Genomic DNA, 26,044 nt, shown 5'->3' with positions numbered 1-26,044 from the left:
CCAGCTGCAGATAGATAGTTTATGTTTGGATTCTGGGAACTTTGGAGAGGGAATAAATGGGCTAGATGGGCTGGAGGTACTCTGAGGGTGCTGCTGGTTTGTCAAGTTCAGTTTGTCAAATGTTTGTGAGAAAAGAGAGAAAGAAGAGGAGGAGGAAGAAGAGGAGGAGAAGGAGGAAGAAGAGGAAGAGAGATAGAAGTAGTAGGAAGTGTCCTGAAGATGAAGACTGGACTGGCTCCAAGGAACCTGTACTGGCTGATTTTGTGTCAACTTGACAGAAGCTGGAGTTATCACAGAGAAAGGAGCCTCAGTTGAGGAAATGCCTCCATGAAATCCAGCTGTAAGGCATTTTCTCAACGAGTGATGGGGGGAGGGCCCAGCCCATTGTGGGTGGTGCCATCTCTAGGCTGGTAGATCTGGGTTCCATAAGAAAGCAGGCTGAGCAAGCCAGGGGAAGCAAGCCAGTAAGCAGCATCCCTCCATGGCCTCTGCATCAGTTCCTGCTTCCTGACCTGCTTGGGTTCCAGTCCTGACTTCCTTTGGTGAACAATGATATGGAAGTGTGAGCTGAATAAACCCTTTCCTCCCCAACTTGCTTCTTGGTCATGATGTTTTGTGCAGGAATTAACCCCCCCCCCCACTAAGACTAAACCCAATGCCCCTAATCAGCAGGAAGTAGTCTATTTCATTGGCTGAAAGAGGTCTACACTTCCTTTTCCCTCTAACCTTTCTTTCCCACTTAGTGTTGGGAGATTGGTAGGGATCAGGGTGGACTAAAGGTTGAACAGGAGGTAGAGGTTTAAGAACACAATAAAATAGACCAAAAATAGTGCTAATGATATCTCTTTAAGATAATCCAAATAAACACTTAAAATAATGTCTGGTTATACTCAAGAAACAGTGTTTTTAACCAAAGTTCCTTAAAAAGGTTCCTTTTATTCATAAGGGAACATGTTCATGTAGGATTGTGAGTACAGTCCTTTTGGCTGTTTCAGCTCTCACTGTGGAAAATCGGGGAAGTGCTGCTTTCAGACTAAATTTCATATGTGAACATAGTAGCTATCTAGCAGTTTGTTAGGGAATGACCTAATAATGAGGTCAGTAATTGATGTGCCTGTTACTGCCTGCCTGCTATATACTAGGCTTTCTCGTCTTACAACTCCAATTAGAACACGATCATAAGACTGGAAAGATGGCTCAGCTGTTAAGAATACTTGCTGTTTTTCCAGAGAATTCAACTTATAATTCATAGCCCTCATACGGTAGCTTGCAACCTTCTGTGACTATAGTCCCAGAGTATCTGATACCCTCTTCTGGCTTTCATAGGCACCAGACATGAACATGGTACACATACATACATGCAGGCAAAATACCTATATATAACATATAACACAAAACATAGAAAAAACCCAAACAGTCCCACAAACCTCATAGTTCAAAAGAGCTGCACAGAGACATGAGATGGTGCTGATAGTTTAATATAAATGACTTATGATTTATGGTAAAACAGCTCACATGCTGTCACCACAAATACTGAATAAAGATTCATAACACTTGACTTTTTTTGTGACAAATATTCCTCAAACACTACAATGTGCCTGCCTTTTTCACTTCAAGATAAAAACAGAGAAGGCATTGGGATGGAGTACTAGAAACACAAACTTTGGTCTTGGTTAAAAATGCCTCCTAATCCACAAGCATCCCATTGAGCAAGCATTTCCATATGATCCAAGAAATCTGGATTAGTCAATCAGATAGCTGACAAATTTAAAAGACATGCTACACATTCTTTTTTATTAATTCTTTCCTTCATACCGTATACTTTTCATGTTTTACCCTTCCCAATTCCTTCCCTAATGCCTAAACAACAGCAAATGGAACAAAAGTCCACAAGAATACACGGAGTTCGTTTTATATTGGCCAACGCCTCCTGGGCTAGGGCATGTAAGGGTATTGACACACTTGGTGAGATTCCACTGGACAATGGTGATTTTCTCTGAAGTGCCGCACATTTCCCATCACAGATTATAGCTAGAAACATTACAGAAAAGGTGGTACTACAGCTGCCAACAGACTCATGAAGAAACACCTGCAAAGCCAATGGCAGAAACAAGAAGTGTAGTGTCTGAACATCACCTCAGCTGCAGGGTTGATACAGGTGAGCCTTGGCATTGCCTCCATGAGAATTTCAGAGCTAGAGGATACAGCCCTTTTCCAGGCCTAACTCAGAAGCCCTGTCACTCTCTCACTTCCTGGTCCTCTTGATCATCTTTCTGATGTTCACCTGGCAGCACTCGGTCAGAGCTCTTCCGTGCACTGATGTACCCTCCTCACAGCTGCACTGCTTGCAGACAGCTGATCGAAGTCCTGGAGGTGGAAACGGGCTGCCAGCTGGTTGACCATTTTCTTCAAGGTCAGAAATGCTGAGATGACTTGGAAAGTAAGGAAGATGGTGAAGATGATATGTATTGCTTTCTCCAAGGGCAGATTCTTCAAACCTTCATTGAGGAGCAAGAAAAGGAGCAAAGGCAACTGCAGTAGAAGGCTCAGAAGCCAAAAACCAGCTAGCTCAGGAACCTGCAGCAACACACAGTGAGAGTTAGAAGATCGATAGAATATGGTTTTGGTTTTTTTGTTTTAATACAGTCATACAGACATTCTACACTACAAAGAAACTACGTTATAGGCTCTGTGAGCAGTTCAGAAGCATGCCATAGTCCTTGTCTTCAGAGACATGTACTATCTAGATGAGAAAACTAAGAAAATGCGAAGCAACTCACTGCTGAGTGATGAACCACTATGGTTTTTTCTTTTATGCTGTTTCTTTTCTTTTTTAATTGGACAATATTTCCTGGTTTCCCTTCTGTAAACCCCCCTATCCCATCCCCCTTACCCTGCTCTATGAGGGTGTTCCTCTACTCCTTACCCCCACCTCACCACCCTAGCATTCCTCTACACTGGGGCATCAAGCCTTCAAAGGACCAAGAGCATCCCCTCCCATTAATGCCAGATAAGACCCTTTCAGTTCCTTCAGTCCTTACCATAAGTCCTCCACTGGGATCCCTGTGATCTGTCCCATGATTGGCTTTGAGCATCCACATCTGTACTAAACCACTACATTTAAAGATCCAGACTACTGCAGAAGTCACGTAAAAGGGAGGCTTCACGCTGTACAAAGCAGGAGCTCTCCCACCAGGAAGATCCTGCTCCACTAAAAATCAACATAGCAACCTAGAATGGATGGTTGGTTGTTTTAAAAAATACAAAGAAAAAAGATAGAAAATCTAGGTAAAAAATCAGGAGTCATAGACACAAGCATCACCAACAGAATAGAAGAGATAGAAGAGAGAATCTCAGGGGCAGAAGATACCATAGAAAACATTGACACAACAGTCAGAAAAAATGCAAAATGCAAAAAGCTTCTAATCCGAAACATCCAGGAAATCCAGGACACAATGAGAAGATCAAACCTGAGAATAACAGATAGAGAAGAGAGTGAAGATTCCCATCTTAAAGGCCCAGTAAATATCTTCAACAAAATTATAGAAGAAAACTTCCCTAACTTAATGCAAGAAGTGTCCATAAAGATACAAGAAGCCTACAGAACACCAAATATATTGGAACAGAGAAGAAATTCCTCCTGTCACATAATAGTCACAACACCAAATGCATAAACCAAAGAAAGAATATTAAAAGCAGTAAGGGAAAAAAAAATCCAAGTAACCTATCAGAATCACATCAGACTTCTTAAAAGAGACCATGAAAGCTATATGATCCTGGGCAGATGTCATACAGACTCTAAGAGAACACAAATTCCAGCCCAGGCTACTATATCCATCAAAACTCTCAGTTAACATAGCTGGAGAAACTCAGATATTGTATGAAAAAACCAAATTTACATAATATCTTTACATAAATTTAGCCCTACAAAGGATAATAAATGTAAAATTCTAACACAAGGAGGGAAACTATACCCTAGAAAAAGCAAGAAAGCAATCTTTGATCAACTAACCCAAAAGAAGACAGCCACACAAACATAATTCTACCTCTAACAACTAAAATAACAGGAAACAACAATCACTGGTCTTTAATATCTCTCAACATCAATGGACTCAATTCCCTAATAAAAAGATATAGATGAAAAGACTGGATACATAAAGAGGACCCAACATTTTGCTGCACATAAGAAACACATCTCAGTGACAAAGACAAACACTACAGCAGAGTAAAAGGCTGGAAAATTTTTTTTTAAGAAAATGGTGCTAAGAAAAAAAGCTAGAGTACCCGTTCTAATATCAAATAAAATCAACTTTCAACTAAAAAATATCAAAAAAAAGATAAGGTAGAACATTTTATACACATCAAAAACAAAAAACAAAAAAAAAAACTACCAAGATGAACACTCAGTTCTGAGCATATATGCTCCAAATGCAAGGGCAACTGCACTCATAAAAGAGACCTTACTAAAGCTCAAAGCACACATTGCACCTCACACAATAATAGTGGGAGACTTCAACACTCCACTGTTGTCAATGGACAGATCACAGAATCAGAAACTAAACAGATATACAGTGAAACTAATAGAAATTATGAAACAAATGGATTTCAGAGATATTTATAGGACATTTTACCCTAAAACAAAAGAATATACCTTTCAGCATGGTACCTTCTCCAAAATTTACCATATAATCAGTCATAAAAAAGACCCATGCATCCTATCAGATTACCAAGGACTAAGACTGGTCTTCAATAACAACAACAACAACAACAACAACAAAAAAAAAAAAAAAAAAAAAAAAAAAAAAAAAAACCCAGAAAGTCTATATAGACATGGAAGCTGAACAATGTTCTACTCAATGATAACTTGGTCAAGGAAGAAATAAAGACAGAAATTGAGGATTTTTTAGAATTTAATGAAAATGAAGGTACAAGATACCCAAACATACAGGACACAATGAAAGTGATGCAAAGAGGAAATCAGATAGTTTTGAGTGTGTCCAAGAAGAAACTGGAGAGAGTATACACTAGCAGCCTAATAGCTCATCTCAAAACTCTAGAACAAAAAGAAGCAAATATACCAAAAAGGAGTAGAGAGCAAGAAATAATCAAACTCAGGGCTGAAATCAACCAAGTAGAAACAAAAAGAACTATACAAAGAATCAACAAATCAAGGAGCTGGTGCTTTGAGAAAATCAACAAGATAGATAAACCCCTTAGCCAGACTAATTAGAGGAAACAGAGACAGTATCCAAATTAACAAAATTTCAGAAATGAAAATGGAAACATAACAACAAAAACTGAGGAAATTTTAAAAAATCATCAGATCCTACTACAAAAACCTGTACTCAACAAAACTGAAAAATTTGGATGAAATGGACAATTCTCTAGACAGATACTAGGTACCAAAGTTATACCAGGATCAGATAAACCATCTAAACAGTCCCATAACCCCTATAGAAATAACAGCAGTCATCAAAAGTCTCCCAACCAAAAAAGTCCAGAACCACATGGGGTTAGTGCAGAATTCTATCATACCTTCAATGAAGACCTGATACCGATACTCTTCAAACTATTCCACAAAATAGAAACAGAATGAATACTACCCAATCCTTCTATGAAGACACATTTACTTCTTATACATAAATCACACAAAGACCTAACAAAGAAAGAAAATTTCAGACCAATTTTTCTTGTGAATATCAATACAAAAATACTCAATAAAAATCTCACAAACTGAATCCAAGAACACATCAAAACAATCATCCATCATGATGAAGTAGGCTTCATTCCAGGGATGTAGAATGGTTTAATATAAGGAAATCCATCAACGTAATCCACCATATAAACAAACTCAAAGGAAAACAAAATCACATGATCATCTCACTAGATGCTGAGAAAGCATTTGACAAAATTCAACACCCCTTCATGCTAAATTTCTTGGAAAGGTCAGGTATTCAAGGCCCATACCTAAACATAGTAAATGCAATATACAGCAAACCAGTAGCCAATATCAAACAAAATGGAGAGAAATTGCAAACAACTTCACTAAACTCAGGAACTGACAAGGCTGCCCACTCTCTCCCTTCCTATTCAATATAGTACTCTAAGTCCTAGCCAGAGCAATTAGACAACAAAAGGAGGTCAAAGGGATACAAATTGGAAAGGAAGAAATCAAAGTATCACTGTTTGCAGATGATATGATAGTAAACTTAAGTGACCCCAATAACACCACCAGAGAACTCCTACAGCTGATATACAATTTCAGCAAAGCAGGATAGATATAAAATTAACTCAAACACATCAGTAGCCTTCCTCTAATCTAAGGATAAACAGGCTGAGAAAGAAAATTAGAGAAATGACATCATTCATAATACTCACAAATAATATAAAATACCTGGGTGTGACTCTAACCAGGCAAGTGGAAGGTCTGTATGACAAGAACTTCAAGTCTCTGAAGAAAGAAACTGAAGAAGATCTCAGAAGATGGAAAGATCTCCTAAGCTCATGGAATTGCAGGATTAATATAGTAAAAATGTCCATCTTGCCAAAAGCAATCTACAGAGTCAATGCAATCTCCATCAAAATTCCAACTCAATTCATTATAGATTTGGAAAGAACAATTTGCAAATTCATATGAATAACAACAACAACAACAAAACCCAGGATAACAAAAACTATTCTCAACAATAAAAGAACTGCTAGGGAATCACCACACCCAACCTCAAGTTGTATTATAGATCAATTGTGATAAATACTGTATGATATTGGTACAGAGATAGGCAGGTGGATCACTTGAATAGAATTGAAGATCCAGAAATGAATCCACATGCCAATGGTCACTTGATCTTTGACAAAGGAGTTAAAAACATTCAATGGAAAAAAGACAGCATTTTCAACAAATGGTGCTGGTCCAACTGGAGGTCAGCATGTGGAAGCCTGCAAACTGATTTTGTACAAAGCTCAAGTCCAAGTAGATCAAGGGCCTCCACATAAAACCAGGTACACTGAAACTAATAGAAGAGAAAGTGCAGAATAGCCTGGAACACATGGGCACTGGGTTAAATTTCCTGAACAGAACACCAATGGCTTATGCTTTAAGATTAACAATAGAAAAATGGGATCTCATTAAGTTGCAAAGCTTCTGTAAGGCAAAGGACATTGTCAATAGGACTAAAGGGTAACCAACAGATTGGAAAAAGATCTTTACTAATCCTACAACCGAAAGAGGGCTAATATCTAGTATATACAAATAACCTAATAAGTTAGAGTTCAGAGAATCAAATAATCCTATTAAAAATGGGGGACAGAACTAAACAAAGAATTCTCAACTGTGGAATATCAAATGGCAGAGTGTAGGGAGCTGCGCTGTGCTGCGACCCAAAGATGGTGCCACCTCCGCCTTCCGATGGCGAGCTCTCCCTGTGATAAACAACTCCTTATTTGGACGCACTTGCCTGGCTCCTTAACTTCCACATGGTTACAACCTATCTGCATTGCCTACCTGGCAGCTTATGGTTTGCCAGTCTAGAGTATTTAGCCTGCTCCCTTCCCTCCCCTGGGAGCAGAGACCAAGGCAGAAACAGAAGCAGAAGCTTGTTCAAGGATCTTGAATAAACTGCTTGAAGAAGATCTTCTCTGGGTCGTCGAGGTGGAGCGCAACAGCAGAGAAGCATCTAAGGAAATGTCCAACATCCTTGGTCTTCAGGGAAATGCAAATCAAAACTACCCTGAGATTCCACCTCACACCAGCCCGAATGGCTAAGATAAAAAATTCAGGTGACAGCAGATGCTGGTGAGGATGTGGAGACAGAGGAACACCTTCATTGCTGGTGGGACTTCACACTGATACAACCACTCTGGAAACCAGTCTCGAGGTTCCTCAGAAAATTGGACATAGTACTATCTGAGGACCCAGTTATATACTACTCCTGAGCAGATACCTAAAAGATGCTCCAACATATAACAAGGACACATGCTCCACCATGTTCACAGCAGCCTTATTTATAATAGCCAGAAGCTGGAAAGAACCCAGATGTCCTTCAACAGAGTAATGGATACAGAATATGTGACACATTTACACAATGGAGTACTACTCAGCTATTAAAAACTATGACTTCTTGAAAGTTTTAGGCAAATGGACGGAACTAGAAAATTTCATCCTAAGTGTGGTAACTCAATCTCTCTCTCTCTCTCTCTCTCTCTCTCTCTCTCTCTCTCTCTCTCTCTCTATCTATCTCTCTCTCTCTCACACACACACACACACAAACATGCAAATGCACACATGCACACACACACACACACACACACACACACACACACACTCAAAACCCACACATGGTATGTACTCACTGATAAGTGGATAGTAGCCCAAAAGTTCAGAACATTCAAGAAACACTTCACAGACCACATTAAGCTCAAAAAGGATGACCAAAGTGTGGATGCTTCAGTCCTTCTTAGAAGGGGGAACAAAAATATCCATAGGAGGAAATATGAACAAAAGTTTGAAGTAGCAACAGAAGCAAAAGCCATCCAGAGACTGTCCCACCTGGAGATCTAGCCTATATACAGCCACCAAGCCAAGATAATATTGCTGATTCCAAGAAATACACGCAGACAGGAGCCTGATAGCTCTGTCCCCTGAGAGGCTGTGCCATATCATGACAATACAGAGGCAGATGCTCACAGCCAACCATTGAACTGAGAACAGGGTCCCCAGTGGTTGAGTTAAAGAAAGGATTAAAGGAGCTGAAGGATTTTGCAACCCTGTAAGAACAACAATTTCGATGATCCAGAGTTCTCAGGGACTAAATCACTATCCAAAAAGCAGAAAGGAATGGACCCATCCAGCTGCATATGTAGCAGAGGATGGCTTTGTTGGACATCAATGAGAAGAAAAGCACTTGGTCCTGCTGAGGCTCAATGCCTCAGTGTAGGGGACTGTCAGGGCAGGGAGCGGGGAGGGGTTAAGAGTGTGGTGGGACACCCTCACAGAAGCATGGGGAGGGGGATAAGACAGGGGGCTTATGAAGGGAATACTGGGAAAGGGGATAATAGTTTAAATGTAAATAACATGTATCCAATAAAAATATACCAAGAAAAACAGTAAGATGTTCTGGGTGGGGCCTAGCAAACCACAGGAATTATTTAATCACTTCAGAAGCAGTAAGCACTTAGGCAGGATGATGATTCAGAAAGCACAGAACAGGCACTAGACATGAATTTATTTCTCTTAAGGGTCCAAACAGACATTGGTTGACCATGTTTACAACTCTACGCATGCACAGAATGTCCTGTGATCTTGTTCACCCGTTACCCTCCCTGTCTCTTCCACTCCTCTACTGCTGGCCAAATATTTCCAAACTGGGAGCTTACCAGTCATTAAGAGTTTATTATGTTTAGATACTTCATGGGATCATCGCACTTCATTCCAGACACATATCAAGTGCTTTTTTCCTTGTCTAGTACACGAAGAAACCAGAGCTCAAGATTAAGCAGTGACTGAAGTCTTCACCTTGGAGGTGTCCCATGGACTCAGGCTGGTGCCACCTCACACTGGCCGTTGCATTACTTGTATAGAAACCATAGCCCTCTTTACCGCAGCCCTGAAAGAAAGGGAGAAACCTACCTTCTCCTGCAGGTTACCCATGCAGCCCAGGTACAACCGGATTGCCTCAATCAAGGTTATGAGGATGACGACGGTAATCACAATGAATTTGTAGTAATCAGGCAAGACTGAGTACTAAAAAGAGAAGGTGAAGCATTCTTGTAAAATCTCTGTCAAGCAACATGTACCTGGGGTGGGAAGGGGTCTGAAGAGCAGTGGGAGAGATGGAGACTCACCTTCAGGTGCAGCATCACGACGCAGCTCACCCACCACAGTGGGAAGAAGTAAGAGTTAAAATAAAGTGACATCTGCAAGGGCAGGCTGGAGACCATTTCGTTATCTGTAGGGGTAACAGGAAGGGACACAGTTCAATCCTGCCTGGTACCCTAAGAAGCCTCCATAATTCTGAGCCTTAATACTGGTTCAACAGATCTCAGGCCTGTTTATATTTACTAACAGTATGAAGCATACTTATCTGAATACTTCAAACATGGTAGGACATATATGAGCCCTTCAGTTATTGGTCTACAGTCTGCCGATGTTTTTCAAGGTGGTTTGGATTAAATGTGGACTATCAAGGTGGACATGGTGGCACATGCCTTCCTTAAATCACAGTGTTTGGGAGACAGTGGACCATTGTGAGTTTGGGGCCAGCCTGGGCTAGGGGGTAAGAAAAGAAAAAGAGAGAGGGACTGTCATCTCATATGGTAGGATACTCTTGTAATCAGCTCAGAGGTTGACGCAGGGAAAGAGTGATTTTAAGGCTAGTCGAAGCTACATATGTGACCTGTTTTTTAAAAATCCAATAAAGGGATGAAAATGTGAAATTTTGTCCAACAGATGATTATCACCACCTCCTTTGTAGGGTTTCTATAACGAGCTGTAAAATGAATGAATAAAAAGAAATCTTTTATAGGTTAGCTCTTACAAAATAATCTCAAAAAAATTTCTTTCAGCAAATCTTAATCCTACATATTCCTTAATTCTTCCTTGATGATGTTTACCCACTCCAGGAGAAATCTTCCCCTGTAGGTATTTGTCTCTGTGAACTGTGTATAAGAGCTGGTTAGGGCTGGAGAAATGGTTCAGTGATCAAGAGTACTTGCTGCTTACACACACACACACATATATATATGCAGAAACACATTTATATACACAAAATAAAAAATAAAAGAATCATCATATTCTTTTTCTCTAAGATGCAGTGTGATGTACTGAGGAGACCATGAACTTTGAAGCTGCAGTGGTTTGAATAAGAATAGCTCCTAGGGAGTGGCACTATAGGAGGTGTGGCCTTGTAGGAGGAAGTGTGTAACTGGGGGTGAGGCTTTGGCTTGCAGAAGCTCAAGCCAGGTTCACTGTCACACTCTCCTCCTGTTGCCTGCTGATTTGGATAGAGAGCTCTCAGCTACTTCTCCAGCACCATGTCTGCCATGCTTCCCACCATGATGATAACCGACTGAACCTCTGAACCTGTAAGCCAGCCCCAATTAAATGTTGTCCTTCATAAGAGTTGCCTTGGTCATGTTGTGTCTTCATAGCTATAGAAAAACTAAGTAAGACAGAAGACAAGAGAGTCCAGGTGCCAGAGTTGGGATACATTATTACATCTTTCTGAGCATTCGCCTAGTCATCCCTGGACCGGCCGTGACTCCTCACAGGCTGTTGTGAGAGTCTCTATTCATTTACATTTCCTGTTCAGAATCTTGCTTTCTACCATGAATACCAAGCATGCATAAGCAGGACGAATTTTCAAAAGCATGCGTCATCCACACAGCCATTGTGACACACACTTCCCATTGGCCAGTTGATGACCCGGCAGCTTTGCTTTCTATAGGAGAAAAGGTCCTTCAACAAGAATTTGATTATACAAATTGAGCCCTAAAAAAGACATTAGAAATTTAACTACATTCTTATTTTAAATTGGTTGTTCTAAATGTAAGAACTTAGAAAGATAATAACAAACTCTATTGAAACCGTTGTTTGGGCTTTTTTGCATAGTTTTTTTTTTTTTTTTTTTTTTTCATTGACATTTAATACTTTTAGATCAATCACAGGGGTGATGGAGAGATGGCTCAGTGGAAAAAAAGCACTGACTGCTCTTCCAGAGGACCTGGGTTCAATTCTCAGCACTTACATGGTAGCTCACAACTGTCTGTAATGCAAGCATAAACACCAATGCACATAAAATAAAAATAAATAAATGAATGAAAAAACCATGATCTCTAGAAGCAAGCTAAGTTTTAAAAGCAAGGCTGCTGTGGTCTGCTTTTTCTTGTTTCAATTTCTTAAATTATCCAAATATAGGAATGATCCCCCCCCCACCCACTGAGGCAGGGTTTCTTTGTATAGTTCTGGCTGTCCTGGAACTTGCTCTGAAGACCAGGCTGGGAATAAAGGCATGCACCACCACCTCTGAGCTAGGAATTAATTTTAAAAATCTGTTAACTCTAAAGAAAATTCACTAGGTTTTTTTCTTACATTATTATTATATTTTTGGCAATGGTACAATTCTTGATCCATTGAGAGTTTGATGGCACTATAAATTTCTCACAGTCAGATTCATCAAAAAGAAAACAGGAAAATAATTACACACTGGTTAAGTTGATACTTTTAGAACCTTTGTAGCAGAAACTGTAGTCAAACTTTTTGTGCAAAGAGCCCGAGACAGGAATATTTCAAGCTTAAAGCCAGTCTGGCCTACATAGCATATTTCAGGATAGCCCAGACATTTCTTGATTTCACTGTAACCAAATACATTTGTCATTGTTTCGAAAGCTATGGGAATATAGTTCAGGCAGTGGCTGTTTAGAACACCAGGGTTTAATCTTATGTAGTGTCATGTTTGTTCTTCAACACATCAAATTTCTGCAATTGAAAAATCAGGCCAAAAAGAAAAGGAACCACAAGATGTGAGAATTCATTAAAATTTTAAAATTTCCAGTTGATTTCTATAATGAGATAAAATTAAGGCATCAGACAAATATTACTGACCAATTAATTACCTGTCTTGGCAGAGACAATGAACTTAAACAGCCTTTCTCACATTTGAATAGTTGGGAAAACAATACACATGAGAACCATATGAAATTCCAGTGTCAATGTCTTTACATAGTCCTATTTCTGCTCACACCGTCGCTATGATCTAGGCTGCTGAGGCTCTGCAGCCTAGAGAACTTCAGAACAAATGTCACTCCATTTTTTTTCCAGTCACTACCTTGACTCCAGAGATGTATTATTCTATTTTAGTGCATAGTAAAGCTCACAGTTAGAATCAGAAACATGAAATCCTAATTTTTCAGGTATTTCTCCATACAGCCTAAATTACATGAGTGACCAAGATGACAAAATGCAATGATGGGAAGTGGCTTTGCTTTTCAACACCTCCTTTAAGAATAAAAATAAGAATAAAAGTCCAAACCAAGACAGAGAAAGGATTTCCACTTTCTCGAGTTAAAAGGTGCAAACCAATGTACGCTGTGGTCCTGATTGAGGGGCAGAAACTGAGGTCAACATGGTGGTATTAGAATTGGGGGAGAGTGTTTTATACAGGGAGAACGGAGCAAGCAGAGGAAAGCCCTGTCAGTTTGGCAGCTGGTTTGGACACAGCCTGGTTTTGTGCGGGATGGGCGTCCGGAAGGCTCTTCCCCACCCTGGCCTGCGAGCTGGCCGCTGTCACGCAGGGAACGCAGGGGACGCAGGGAACGCAGCGGGCACCCGAGTGGGGAAGAAGGCGTTCCTGCTACGCACTCCGCATCCCAATCAGCTCGGCGACAGCGCCACCGGGTGCAGTAGCTGCGGCTAGAAATGAAGCTCGTGGTCTCCCCGCTCTGCCGCAGGGCCGCGGTCTCCGACCCGGGGACAGTGCCCTGGCTGAAGCCATAGCCGCCATCTTTCACCCGGGCACGGCCTATGCGGCCGCCCGCGAGCCACACCCCCGCGTGGGCCTGCGCCCTCACCACTCACCCGCTGTCTCACTGGACTCTGGCCCGGTGCGGCTGGAGTCGCCGAACATGGTGAGGCTGAGGTTGCTCAGGCGCTGGCGAACAGGGTCCGGCAGCTCCATGCCTGCTCGGGCTCCTCACGCACCCGCTAGGCGTCGGGCACAGCGGCGCGCGGCGGTTCCCTTGGCAACCGGGCTGTGCTGGCCGCCAGGGACCTGGATCCTGGACTGCCCTGCGTGGGAACAGAAGGCTTCCCCTTGGGAAAGCGAGCAGGAGCCACTGGGCCCGCAGCTGAACGTGGCCTACTGCTGCTGAAAATGGCGGGTTCCCGGGGCTGGCTTTAAAGCCGCGCTGATTTAAGATGATCACAAGTAATAAGCCATTCGGTCCTGGGCTGAGCCCCAAGGAGTTCTCACACCATGGCAATTCCTCTGTAAATTGGTGCGCCATTCCTAGAGGGAAAGGGAACGTAGATCTTAAAGAATGCTCTTGGCCCAGTAGGTTCTTTGGGTACATACAATCTGGAGTTAGGCTAGGGTGGATGAGCCAAACATACCTGCTTCACAAGGCAGGGAAATAATTCAGAGTACTGAGAGCAGTTCTTTCTGGAATATGGGTGATTTAAAAACTAAAAACACCAGCTTATCCCTGCTTTCTTTTAAGATGTATCACTTTAGTACTCAGAAACCAGAGACAGGAGATCTCCAGTTTGAGGTTGGCCTGGGCTACACTGCAATGCCCCCCCCACCCCAACCAAAACAAACCGTAATAGCCATATAAGGAAAAGCACAGTCGGATGTATTAGGACCCAGGTCAGTCAACCTTATCAACATCTCAGGAGCTACCCTTTATTAGTTGCTATTAAAGTTTAAAAAGAAAATCTGACTTTGCTGTCAACGGTTTTGTGAATTTTCTTTTTGTTTTATGATCACACCAACTTTGTCTATGCTGATAAGTTCCTGTGTGATTTCTACTTAGGAGCAGTTATGACAGGTGCTGCTCTTGGTGAAAATGCTTGTTAGTGAACATACAAGTTTATATTGAGTATAACATACATGTATATGTCGAGTGTAGCATACATGTTTATGTTGAGTGTATACAGGAGATATACTGTGTCAAGTGGTATGTAAGACCAATTTTATTGGGTTCTGCCAATACTTTCCAAAAAAGGTCTCATCAAACTCTCCAGCTGTATTTGAACATCCCTGTCATTCCATGAGTGTTGACTTATATCCCACTCTTTTGGTGAAGGGTAAGGGGAGCCTGGGGGATGGGGTCTGGCGATGGCTCAGTGGTTACCTGCACTCATTACTCTTGCAGAGGACCTAAGCTCACTTCCCTTTACCCACATGGTAGCTCACAACTGCCTGTAACTCCATCATAAACCTCATTCTGACTTCCAAGGGCATCCAGCATACATGTGGCGTGCAAAGGAAAATGTAGGCTAAATGCACATCAAATAAACATATCCAAGTTTAAAAATCATGCATGGTAAGCAGTAAAGTTTGTACAGTTCTCATTCTGAAGGGAGTAAGAATTTATTCTGAGCCAACTTTGAGTGCCCTTAGCCTAGAAACATAGATTCAGGTTGTCCTGATGGCATGGACCATTATCAAGTGGCACTATGAATTTGTATTATTAGAGAACTCAAGACAGCCATAAACCAATGCATCTACCAAATACATTAGTGGGGAAATCAGGTAGGTAGGTTGCAGCAAATAAGGACACCTCTGGCACAGGTCTAATGCTGTATGAGGACATTCATAGCTTTTGGGTTGGTGGATTGGTGATAGACCACAATTGGCTCACCTCACTGATTTCAAAGATTTTTCCTGGATGTAATTTTCCCTTGTATATGAATGTCGTGGAAGAAATGGAAGGAAATGGCTTTGTTTTAAAAGTGATTTTAAAATTGTTTATTAAGCCCCGTGAGACACACACGGAGTCAAATGAGGCACAGAGCTATGGTTTTATAACGAGAATTCTGGAATTCTCATTGGGTTTACTTTAAAAGCACGTAAGAATGTGTTTTCATCTTAGTCCCAGGGTGGAGCTCTGGGGCTGCTTCACAGCAGCTGACTATGATTTGACTCTTACTGCAGCAGAGGCCTAGTCTTCCCAGCTGCAGATAGTTCCGTGGCTGTGTGATGTTTGGAATTTTCAGAGGGTATATGTTGTAGATTGGTTCTAATGCTATTTGTGTTAATTTGGCTCCCGAGGTCACACGGGAACCACATGTCTGTGTTGAGGGTCTCTGCTGCCAGTTGGCTCTGACTGGGAATTAAAGTTCCCTACAGCCAATGGCTGGGCAGGGAGACAGGCAAGACCAGATTTCCCAAGCAAGGAAGCAGGAGAGAGAAGGGTAATAAGACAACGTTCAAATCCACTAAACTCTCAGAACCACCCAACATCTGTGTAATGAACTTCAGACATTGTTCTACAAAGAGGGAGTGATAATATTTTACTATCATGTTTGATACAAAGTTGTATCATTGAATATGTTCTATAAAAGTTTGTTAGTTTTCATCTGCACCTCTCTTAATTAAAAAAAAAAAAAACCTAGAGTCAAGTAATGATAGTGTTCAGTTACTGATCTAAACCACAATTGCTAAGCCCTGTGTCTATTGCTTTCCTACTAAAGATCTTTAATACAATTAACCATTAAAACAGTTCTTGTATATTAACCAAAGTTATTCAAAGTCTGAAAGAATTTTTAAAGATATGTTTTCTTTTTAACATTAAAAAATACATAGAATCTTTAGTTTGTAATTGTTTAATCTAAATCCTAGAGGAGGAAATTCACAGAATTATGAGTGGTTTTCTTCTTCTTCCTCCTTCCTCCTCCTCCTTCCTCCTCCTCCTTCCTCCTTCCTCCTCCTTCTTCTTCTTCCTCCTTCCTCCTCCTCCTTCCTCCTTCTTCTTCCTCCTTCCTCCTCCTCCTTCCTCCTTCCTCCTCCTCCTTCCTCCTTCTTCTTCCTCCTTCCTCCTCCTCCTTCCTCCTTCTTCTTCCTCCTTCCTCCTCCTCCTTCCTCCTTCTTCTTCCTCCTTCCTCCTCCTCCTTCCTCCTCCTCCTTCCTCCTTCCTCCTCCTCCTTCCTCCTCCTCCTTCCTCCTTCCTCCTCCTCCTTCCTCCTTCCTCCTCCTCCTTCTCCTTCCTCCTTCCTCCTCCTTCCTCCTCCTCCTTCCTCCTCCTCCTTCTTCTTCCTCCCCCTTCCTCCTCCCCCTCCTTCTTCTTTTAGGAACAATCTTTTATTGAAACTGAGGGTTCATCTTCCTCATGGCTGCCAGCATGTTGCTCAGCTCCTCCCGCTTTCTCTTGGCACGGGTATGTGTGCCCACCCTCTTCTTGATGAATTTGAGTGCGCGCTTGTTCTTGGACACTTTGAGCAACTCCATTGCACGGCGAGCGTATGCAGCGAAGCTGCACACCTCCCGGCTCAGGTCCCACACGAACTTGGTGTGCTTGGTGAGCGGCTTGCTGACGTTCTTCATCACCTTGTGGCCCTTGTGGAGGCCCACGTGGCCATAGGGTATCGCAGGGCCATGGCTGCTGCTCTCTGATGGCGACTGAAGCTTCCTTCTATTTTTATTACTCAATTTCCCTATGATCAACATGTGTTTCATAGCCTAGAAAGCTTGTTTTAAAAAGTGAGATAAAAGAGCAGAAGTGAAGCAAGAGGTGGGTGTGAGAGGAAGAGTATGGGTTAGGAAGGGTCCTGCATTCCTGATTCCAGAAGCGATGCAAAGGGCCCAAACCCTTTCTGAACGACGCTCTGTTAGTGGGTGCTCACAGTGACTTACCCATGGGTTCTGAGTTACACAGAAGCATCCACTTTCAGGGAATCAAGAGATTTGTGGAGTTTGGTTTGCCTATAATGTAAGCCAACTACTCCCTTAAAAAATCCCCAAAGGAATGTGAAGTCTGTTCTTAAAACCATGTAGTAATTTGAGCAAGATGAACAAAGTGTTACAGAGGTCTGTAAAGTTAAACAGCTCTTTAAAATAATTGCTTATTTTATGTGTATGTGTGTTCTATCTACATGTATGTCTGTTCATCACATGTATGCCCAGTGCCCTTAGAAGCCAGAAGATATCAGATCCTCTGTGCCTGGAGTAACGGAGGGGGGGAGCCACAATGTGGGTGCTGGGAATCGAACAAGGGTTCTTTGGAAGAGCAGTCAGTGCTCTTAACCGCAGAGACATTTCTCCATCACTAGTTAAGCACTTCTTATACCAATGTTGTTCAGAGAAATGCTCCTGCTTCAATAATTGTTTAAGGTATGCCATTGAAGTTTAATTACATGTTTTTCATAAAATTACATTTATTTTAATAAAAATGTCAGTCTAATGTGATTATTTGTTTCTCTGTACGAGGGGAAGTGCTGTTTGTTTAAATCATTCCTAGTGGTAAGAAAGTTGTAAATTCTCTCTGCTTGATTCTAAGCTTAGCTGGAGTGTCTTAGATGACTGTTTCATCTACTGTTTAACTTTAGAATGAACTATGAAGACATTTCCAAGAATATAGATAAATTTAAAAGATAAGTATATGCTTGGGTACAATATCTTCAGGTATGATTTTACATTAGCATCCACATTAAAAATCTTAACTCCAGTTACATGAAATCTAATCTTATAATCTTCCATTGTAATGGTTAATCAAAGTCCTTTGAATCTTTCATACAATGTGTTCACAGGACTTTTCAAAGGTTTATAAAGAGAGTCCCGTGAATTCCAGAGAAAGCAAGATCTCTTAGAGGAAATTTAGGCTTATATTAAGTGATATTTCAAGGCCAGCTAATATTTTGCCTTTTATTAGAAAATAATCCCCTTTAAAATGCTGTTTATCTTCTTGTTTGTTTCGTGGTACATTGCTCACCCTGTCGTGTCAGACAGCTGCCGCACTGTGCCACACTATGTGGGAAATTAAGGCAAGGGAGGGTATCAGAAAAGCAACATGCAGCTTAGGGAAATCTCAGATCTGTGAGGTTGTGGATGTGGGCGAGGCATTTTATTCACTGGGTCCCAGTAAATATGGACAGATCGAACCATCTCTCCAGTCCCGGTATCTGTTTGGACTGTGTTTGCACTCCTCTTCCTGGTCTCTCAAGATATAAGGAGTTCCTGCCTCATGCTCTTGCTGCCGTGGACAGACCTGGTTCTACCCGTGTGCCCTACTTGGTGTGACAAGACTGTCCCAGAGAATAGAGGAAACAAGCCTTCCCACATTTAACTGTCTCTGTAAGATAGTGGGTCACAGTGATGAGAAATGTAACTGATCTATAGGGTAAGGAGGAAAAGGTGGTGACAGAGACCACGCCTACCTATAAAGAGAGGCAAGGACCAGCCCCTAGCCCCCATCCAGGAAGGGCTGGGAGATGACCTTTCACAGAAGAAGGCACAAGATGTGTATGACTTTAATTTTTTCAAATCCTACCTTTAAACACTTTAACCTTCCTTCTAGAACACCACCAACCAGAAGTAGTAGAAAAGAAAGGATGTGGGGCAAGTGGGCCTGTTTAGAAGTGGCTCTTAGGAGCAGATCCTATCTGCTCTGTCAGGAAATCAGTAGTTCAGTTCCCAGCTCAGCAGCAGTAGCTCGATCCACTCGCAAACACTTCACAGGTATACCAGCTGTCCAGTTTGTTAGTACTGGGACAGCAGCAGCGATGGCATGACCTAGCAGGAACAGCCTGCCTCAGCTGCACAAGTCAGCAGGAGGAATTCAGGCCAGCGGGGACACCTCTCCCAGCTAGCAAAGCTAGCTCTACAAGCAAGCCCCTTTCACAGACTGTTGAGTCCTATTTACACTGTCTCCAAACATCACACATCCTCCATGGGTCTCACCTCAGCATGTGGGTCTGACCTAGCTGACATCACTCTGGCAATCTGCCTGAGTCTGAGGAACTGGTGAGAAACCACAGCATACCACCAGAAGTTTTTGGTGAGTTTCTCTCACTGGAGTCCCGATAAAATGGAGTTCAACCATACAGTGCAAGGCAGACCAATACATGCGTGTCATTAGCCAGAATCTTTCATCACCTGTCCTTTCATGTGTCTGCTTCAGCTAAACATCCCTTCAGGAGTCTGTCTGCCTTAGTCTTCACCTGCGTCTGCTTCAGTGAAAAGTTCTTTCACCTGTTTGCCCCAGCAAAACAACTGATTTTCCAAAGAACCCTTAGGTTTCCACTTCCACTCAAGGACCTGGGCATTGAGAAGGTACTCAGGGCATCTTTGCCAATGAGGAGCCAGTACAGAAGAGAGGGCAGAGACATCCAGACAGGCGTTCTAAGGAAGCGCCCACATCCTGTGAGGAGGGAAAAGCCTGTGAGACACGCCTGGACCCTCCTTTTACACCAAGGCACTGGTGAGGGGCCTGAGGTAAAATAACTTCAGCTTGAAGTTTAAATTGGACATTAACACAACCAGGAGATGATTTTAATAACTCAAAGAGGCAGATAAATAATGAAACCAAGCAAAAACTATGTTTAAAAGAGCTGACACCATAAAGAAAATGGGTGTGGCTAAAATAGGTAGTCCCTGTGGGCAGTGATTAGCCATTTTATATTTATACTCCAACAGAGTTCTGACCTCTGGAGGGTAATGGAATGGTTCTGGAGAATACCAGTGCAAGCAAGAATGGCTTTAACTGGCTAGTTAATTAGAGCAGGTTTCCCTGTGAAAATCGTGTTGCATAGCTGAGCATGACCTTGTGTTTCTGAACCTCCTGTTCCCTCCTGAGTGCTGAGATTAACAGTGTGTGCTAACACGCCTACTTTTCTGTGGTGCTGGGAGTCAAACCCAGGACTTCCTGCATGAAGGCAAGCATTGTATCAACTGACCCACAAGAATGGCTTTATGTTTTAAGATTTTTTGTTTGTTTGTGAGTTGAAGTGTAACTTTCAGGCAAAAGAATGCACAGGTCCTAAGAATAGAACTCTATAGATTTTAAGCCAGTGAACCACTATAGCATGTAAATTTGTATATGAATTTATGACATGTTCCACTATGTGCCAGCAAAGGCCGTCTCATCACACCCATGGGGAGCTGCAAGCTGCGATCTTCCCAGGTTCCTGCAATTAGCTGCTGCCGAACTCCTGATATCTATCTCCCCAAGCCATCTGCTTCTCTGGCTCTAATCCCCTAGCCCTGAACAAATGAAAAGTCCAGAGGCTTGTAGTTTATCAGCCAGATTTATAAGAGTAATTCCTCAATCCCCAAATGCCCAAAGAACTCAAAACTCAATTGATACAGACACAAGCTGCACACCGAGATTGGACAGATGTGTCCTGCATTACTCATTTGTCTATGAAACCCCAAGTTAGTTATGGCTTCTAGGACCATGTGGTTCTCATCGTTCTCTCCTTTGGGTACCATCTTGTCTCTTCCGTCTCCCTCCCTTCCTCTCCCTCTCTCTGTCCCTCTCTAAAACATTCAGCTGCACCTTCTTCTTCCACTGACCTATCACAGACTCTTTTAGCCTTATTTGACTAATAAAATTTCACCTGACCTCACCTGCATACAGGCATCCCTTTAGAGGGGGCAGAAAAAACAGACAGTAATTCACAACAATCCACCTGCGTTGGTCTGCACTGGCTCACGTATGGAAATACTTGATGTCCATTGGGGCTATTTGGGGAGGCTATGGCACCTTTAGGGGTGCCATACAGCAGGAAGAAAGTTACTGAGGGTGGGCTTTGAGAGTTTGTAGACCCACCTTATTTCTAGGTCCTTCTTCTGTTTCCTGCTTGAGGGTAAGAATGTGATTTCCCAGTTTCCTGGCTTACCAACATGCCTCCTCTGCCTTTAGGATGATCCCTTGGAACCGTGAGCCAAAGTTAACTCTCTCTTCCATAAGTTGCACTTGCACATACTATTTTATCAAAGCAACAGAAAAACAATCAATATGCCACCTGTCATCAACTGTAAAAATTTACTATTTTGTGTGTGTGTGTGCATGAGTGTGCATGTATGTGTACTCATGTTGTATGAGAATGCATGCCATAGTGCAGGGGCCACTTTTGGAGTTAGTTATCGCCTTCCACTGTGTGATCAAACGCATGCTGTCAAGTTCAGCAGGTGTGTTTATTGTCTGATCCATCAGCAGGCCCATCACAGTTTCTCATTATTCATTTATTATATGTATGCGTGCTAAGAAACTTATGGTTACTTGGTTTCTAGTTTAATTCCATAGCATGTAGAGAGCATGTCCTGTTACAGTCCATTGCTTTGGTATTTGTTAAAACTTGCTTAAATATATTACCTTTTAAAATGTCCACATTTTCTTGAAAATAGCATATTTGCTTTAGTAGTTAGATGGAATTCCTATATAAGCTTACTTCAGTCACATTATTAATTGTTCAGTCTCTTGTATTCTGAGTGATATATTTTTGCCTACTTGTTCAATTGGTCAGAGGTCTACCAAATCTGCCATTTAGGTTATGAATAGGTCTATTTCTTCTACCAATATTATTTGTGATAGTGTAATTAAGTTATTTGAAATTGTCCCTTCCTGATCAGTTGGCCCTTTATATTATTGTGAAACAAGTTGCTGCATCTCTTGAGCTTGAAGTACGGCTTAGTGTAGAATGTTTGTCTACTATCCTTGAGGCCCCACATTGCTGACTAGTGGTGTCAGTAGATAAGTGCTTCTAGCAGTGTGTGAGTCCTTTCCTTCTTAAACTCTCTCTCTCTCTCTCTCTCTCTCTCTCTCTGTGTGTGTGTGTGTGTGTGTGTGTGTTAAAAGTACTGATTTTTCCATTTTTTTATAACAAAACCCCAAACATTCCATTTGCCAAATGAAGACTCAGGATCCAGCTGCTGAGGTGAAAGCCTGCAGGCTCAGGGAGGCAGAGAAAGCACCAGCCGACCTTCCTACCCCAACGTCACGGAAGGAAAAAGCCCCCTTTCCTTCTTCAAGCTGTCTTAAAGACAACTCAAAGACCCTCCTTTCTACTTCCTGGGTTTTCTTGTGTTCGGTCCCTGTGCACTGGTTGCTTGGCCTGCCACTTGACCCATTGTTGAGTTTATTTATCATCCCTACTGAAAGCTCTTGGGTTAAAGATGTCTGCTAGGACTGAGCTATACCACAACAAACAGGTTTTTTTAGTTCACAATTTTAGGGTTCACAATGTGATCAAATATCCTCCATCACATTTTGACATTAAAGTCCTCTGTTTCCTTAAGATGTGTTTTGTACCCAGCAGATCAGTGTGTTTCTAGTTACTCTGACAAGTGCATTTGCACCTTTAGTGATTATTTAAATATTTGGACCATTTTACTACATGTTTCCTTTTTCTCCAACTTTTATGTCTATGTTACTTAGTTTTCCTCTTTTTTCTTATTTTAAGTATTTTATATTCCTTGTATTTCTTGCAATACACTGCCAGATTTTTTTGTAATATATTATTCTATTGTCTGGAATGTGTTTATCAGCTTTTCATTGTTGAAGGATACTTTACATGGTGTGAAATTTTAGGTGTGCAGGCATTTGCTTCCCCTTTATTTAAAGAATATAGTCCATTGTGTTGCTCATGTAAGTTTTGATACATGAGCTGTGGGTCTTGTCTCTTTGAAGGTGATCTTTTTCTGACTATTTGGAAAATGTTACTCTGCCTTTGACTATGATGTCTTCAATGGGCTTTACTGTGCATGTAGGCCAGAGGACAACCCAAGATGCTGTCTTTCTTTGGGACAGTCTTTTATCTGAAACTTGACAAGGAGCTAGGCTGCCTGGCCAGTGAGCTCCAGGGACCTGCCTGTCTCTGTCTCTTCAATGCTGGGATTACAACAGTGCCACCACACTTCAAAACAAAAGAACACAATGGGTTCTTGGGGCGGAACTAGCATTTTCAAGCTTGCCAGACACTGTACCGACTAAGCTATCTCTACAGCCCCACGGTTTTCTGTATTTGTTTGTTTTTTGTTTTTAATACAACGCTCTTGATCTACATTGTACATCTTGTGTTTTGATATATTTTGGGCTTTTGGAAAAATTCCCAAATTCAAATTCTGCTTCTTCCTTTATGCACTTTTTCTCCATTTATTTTTGGAACTCCTGTTATATTTAAAATTAAACATTTTTTCTGTACTAAATATGTCCCTTAAACTTTAAGAATGTATTTTCTATCTTTTTTCCCCATCCATGCTTTGGCAGAGTGTATGCTTAAAACACGTCCTGTCACTCTCAGCTTACTGTCTGCTGTACCCAGTGCTTCATCCTAAGTAAGAATGCCCTGCCTGCCCTGCCCACCTTCCCTCCCCACCACCCCACCCTCCCTCCCCTCCCTCCCCACCACCACCTCACCCTCCCCACCACCCCACCCACAGCCCTCTAGTGAGGGGGGATAGTCCTTTTGGAAGTCCAGCTTTCTGTGACCTGGAGCAAGATCGTGTAGTAGGGCTGTCTGGCAAGTAACAAAGAAAGCCATGGAAGGCCAGAGCAGAAGCAGTCAGACAGAGTTCCGGGGCGGTGCACAGTGCATAATCCTGTGCATTACTTGACGTGGGCTAAACAAGTCCTTCTTCATAATCAAAATGGGCTAATTCACCTGGAAAAGTGTATCTGAGCTTCAGAAAAGTATTTTGTTAAATTATGTAATGCTATGGGTGTGAATAAGAAACTGTCTTTTAGTGTGATACCACAAATCTATGAATTACAAGTGGAGAAAATGCTGACGTCTAGGTACACTAATGAATTGCTCCATCTTTGGGGAGAGGCTCATCTTAAAAGTAATGTTCTCTCTTAGGCCTGTTCTATTTAAGACTTTTATCATATATTTTTGTAGAATTTTACATTTATTTACCAAATTCACAGAGGAAAAAAAAATCCTTGTTTCCTTGGACCCTATAAGATGTTAAGTCCAGCAAGATAGCATTTACATAATAACTTGATATCATTTTTAAATATTTAAAAATTATCACAAAATTGTTTTCTTTTTAAGTTTATTTTTGCAAAAATGTAATTATAATCACAATTATTTTATTTTAAATTTTATTTTTAAACTATTACATCTTATTTTATGTTTTTGTTTTGACATACTTTATTTGGGCACTCTTATCAAGATCATACTACAGAACTGTTTTCTACTTTTTTTCTCTCTCTTTCAACTTTATTTTTTAAAAAAGAGAGAAACAGGTACAAATTTTTAAAGGCATTTTTTTTGGCATAACACTATATGAATATATTTTTGTTAGTACTTAATTCTTTTAGAACTATTTTTTTTTGCTTAGAATAAACATTTTTCCAAATTAAATCTCATTTTCTCAATTATCAGTGGATATTCTGATTGTTAATTTTCAGGTAAATTTTGTAAGCATAAATTAGAATCATAATTTACTGTAAATTCTGGTAAACCTACTGAATATCTGGATTTTTTTTTTTTTTTTTTTTTTTTTTTTTTGCTTTGGAAAAAAATCTATTGTTATGTCTTTTATTTTTCCAGGTAGGGTGTAGATCTGAATGTTGCTTAAGGACTTCCATGTATTAAACACAGCAGCCATTTTCTGAAATGCATGCTGCAAATATTTCTTTCATGTTTGGTTTTTGATTACAGAATTTATGGTTTTGATATATATCTCTATTCATTTCTAAGGACTGAAATTTTCAATTATTTTACCTTTCGTGTTATGTTTGATGATCATCTCCAATTATATAGCTAATTACTTGTGTCTTGTATCAGAGGGAATTAATACTTAATATAAATAAAGACTGAGTCACAAGTTCAGAATAGCAATTAGCTAGCCTCTGCACAGGGAGTTTGCCATTGCCAACACCAGCATTCTGGTTAAAGGAACATGAGCTCAGGTGTCAGTAACAGAGAGAAGGGTCGGAAACCAGGAAATGATTCCACACCTCTGACATAAGTATAAACTACAGTGTTGGATTCAATATGTGTGAGATATGTGTGTTACTGCTTATTTTATCAGCTAGCCATTGTGGGACAATTATAGGACTAGTTTGCTTAATGAAAATACATCCTCAAGATAAAGCTTCCGTCGTGAGACCTGGTAAGCCAACAGTTTGTTCCCTTGGCTAAGGCAGCTGGAGGCTGTCTGCTATGAATTCCACAGGCATTATAGTCAAACACTTGTCTAACACACACACACACACATACACACACACACACACACACACACATTTCTAAGTCAGATGTCTATTTTCAATAAGGGCCCATTACGGGGCCTCAATCTGATTTAGCTGTGAAACAAGAAAACAGAAAAAGAACTCAAGGCATAAAGGTAGGATATGAAGTCTCAGAAGGGTCATTACTCCGAATTGGAATTTCACTGGCGCTGAATTTCTGCTAAGCGCTGGGGGATTCCACTGGTCATGGGCACCACTTTTTATAACTGTTGTGCAGATAAACTGATAGAGAGGTATGGTGAATAGGTGACTAGTGACTGCAGTCCCATATTCTGCCTCTGCCTCACTGCTGGGCGCAGGAACTCCACTGGGCAGATGAACCACAAGGCAATGGCCGTCAGAGAAGCTCCGATGT

The 26,044-nt window shown here is 41.3% G+C and overlaps 1 protein-coding gene and 1 pseudogene across 2 annotated transcripts; both read right to left on the bottom strand.

The window, feature by feature from the left end:
- Positions 1-1,579: 1,579 nt before the first annotated feature.
- Positions 1,580-13,706, bottom strand: TMEM17 (transmembrane protein 17). The gene is made up of 4 exons (XM_080908781.1): positions 13,571-13,706; positions 9,841-9,944; positions 9,626-9,739; positions 1,580-2,577 (listed from the first exon to the last, which is right to left on the bottom strand). The coding sequence occupies exons 1-4, from the start codon at positions 13,668-13,670 to the stop codon at positions 2,299-2,301; spliced, it is 597 nt and encodes a 198-aa protein (XP_080764907.1). The 5' UTR covers positions 13,671-13,706; the 3' UTR covers positions 1,580-2,298.
- Positions 13,707-16,796: 3,090 nt separating this feature from the next.
- On the bottom strand, positions 16,797-17,092 carry LOC308425022 (large ribosomal subunit protein eL36-like; annotated as a pseudogene). The gene has a single exon. The product of its transcript is annotated as a large ribosomal subunit protein eL36-like (transcript).
- Positions 17,093-26,044: the final 8,952 nt, after the last annotated feature.

This window comes from Micromys minutus (assembly GCF_963924665.1).
Source record: "Micromys minutus genome assembly, chromosome: 1".
NCBI classification, from domain to species: domain Eukaryota; kingdom Metazoa; phylum Chordata; class Mammalia; order Rodentia; family Muridae; genus Micromys; species Micromys minutus.
Note: the sequence above shows the minus strand (reverse complement) of the source record. Positions and strands in the feature narration are given on the sequence as shown.

Excerpts from the sequence above, each read along its gene's own strand:
- TMEM17 (XM_080908781.1), bottom strand. The coding sequence starts at position 13,670 with ATGGAGCTGCCGGACCCTGTTCGCCAGCGCCTGAGCAACCTCAGCCTC. Across the intron at positions 9,945-13,570 it reads AGAGTCCAGTGAGACAGCGG|ATAACGAAATGGTCTCCAGC; the intron begins GTGAGTGGTGAG and ends TTACCCCTACAG. Across the intron at positions 9,740-9,840 it reads TCGTGATGCTGCACCTGAAG|TACTCAGTCTTGCCTGATTA; the intron begins GTGAGTCTCCAT and ends TTCTCTTTTTAG.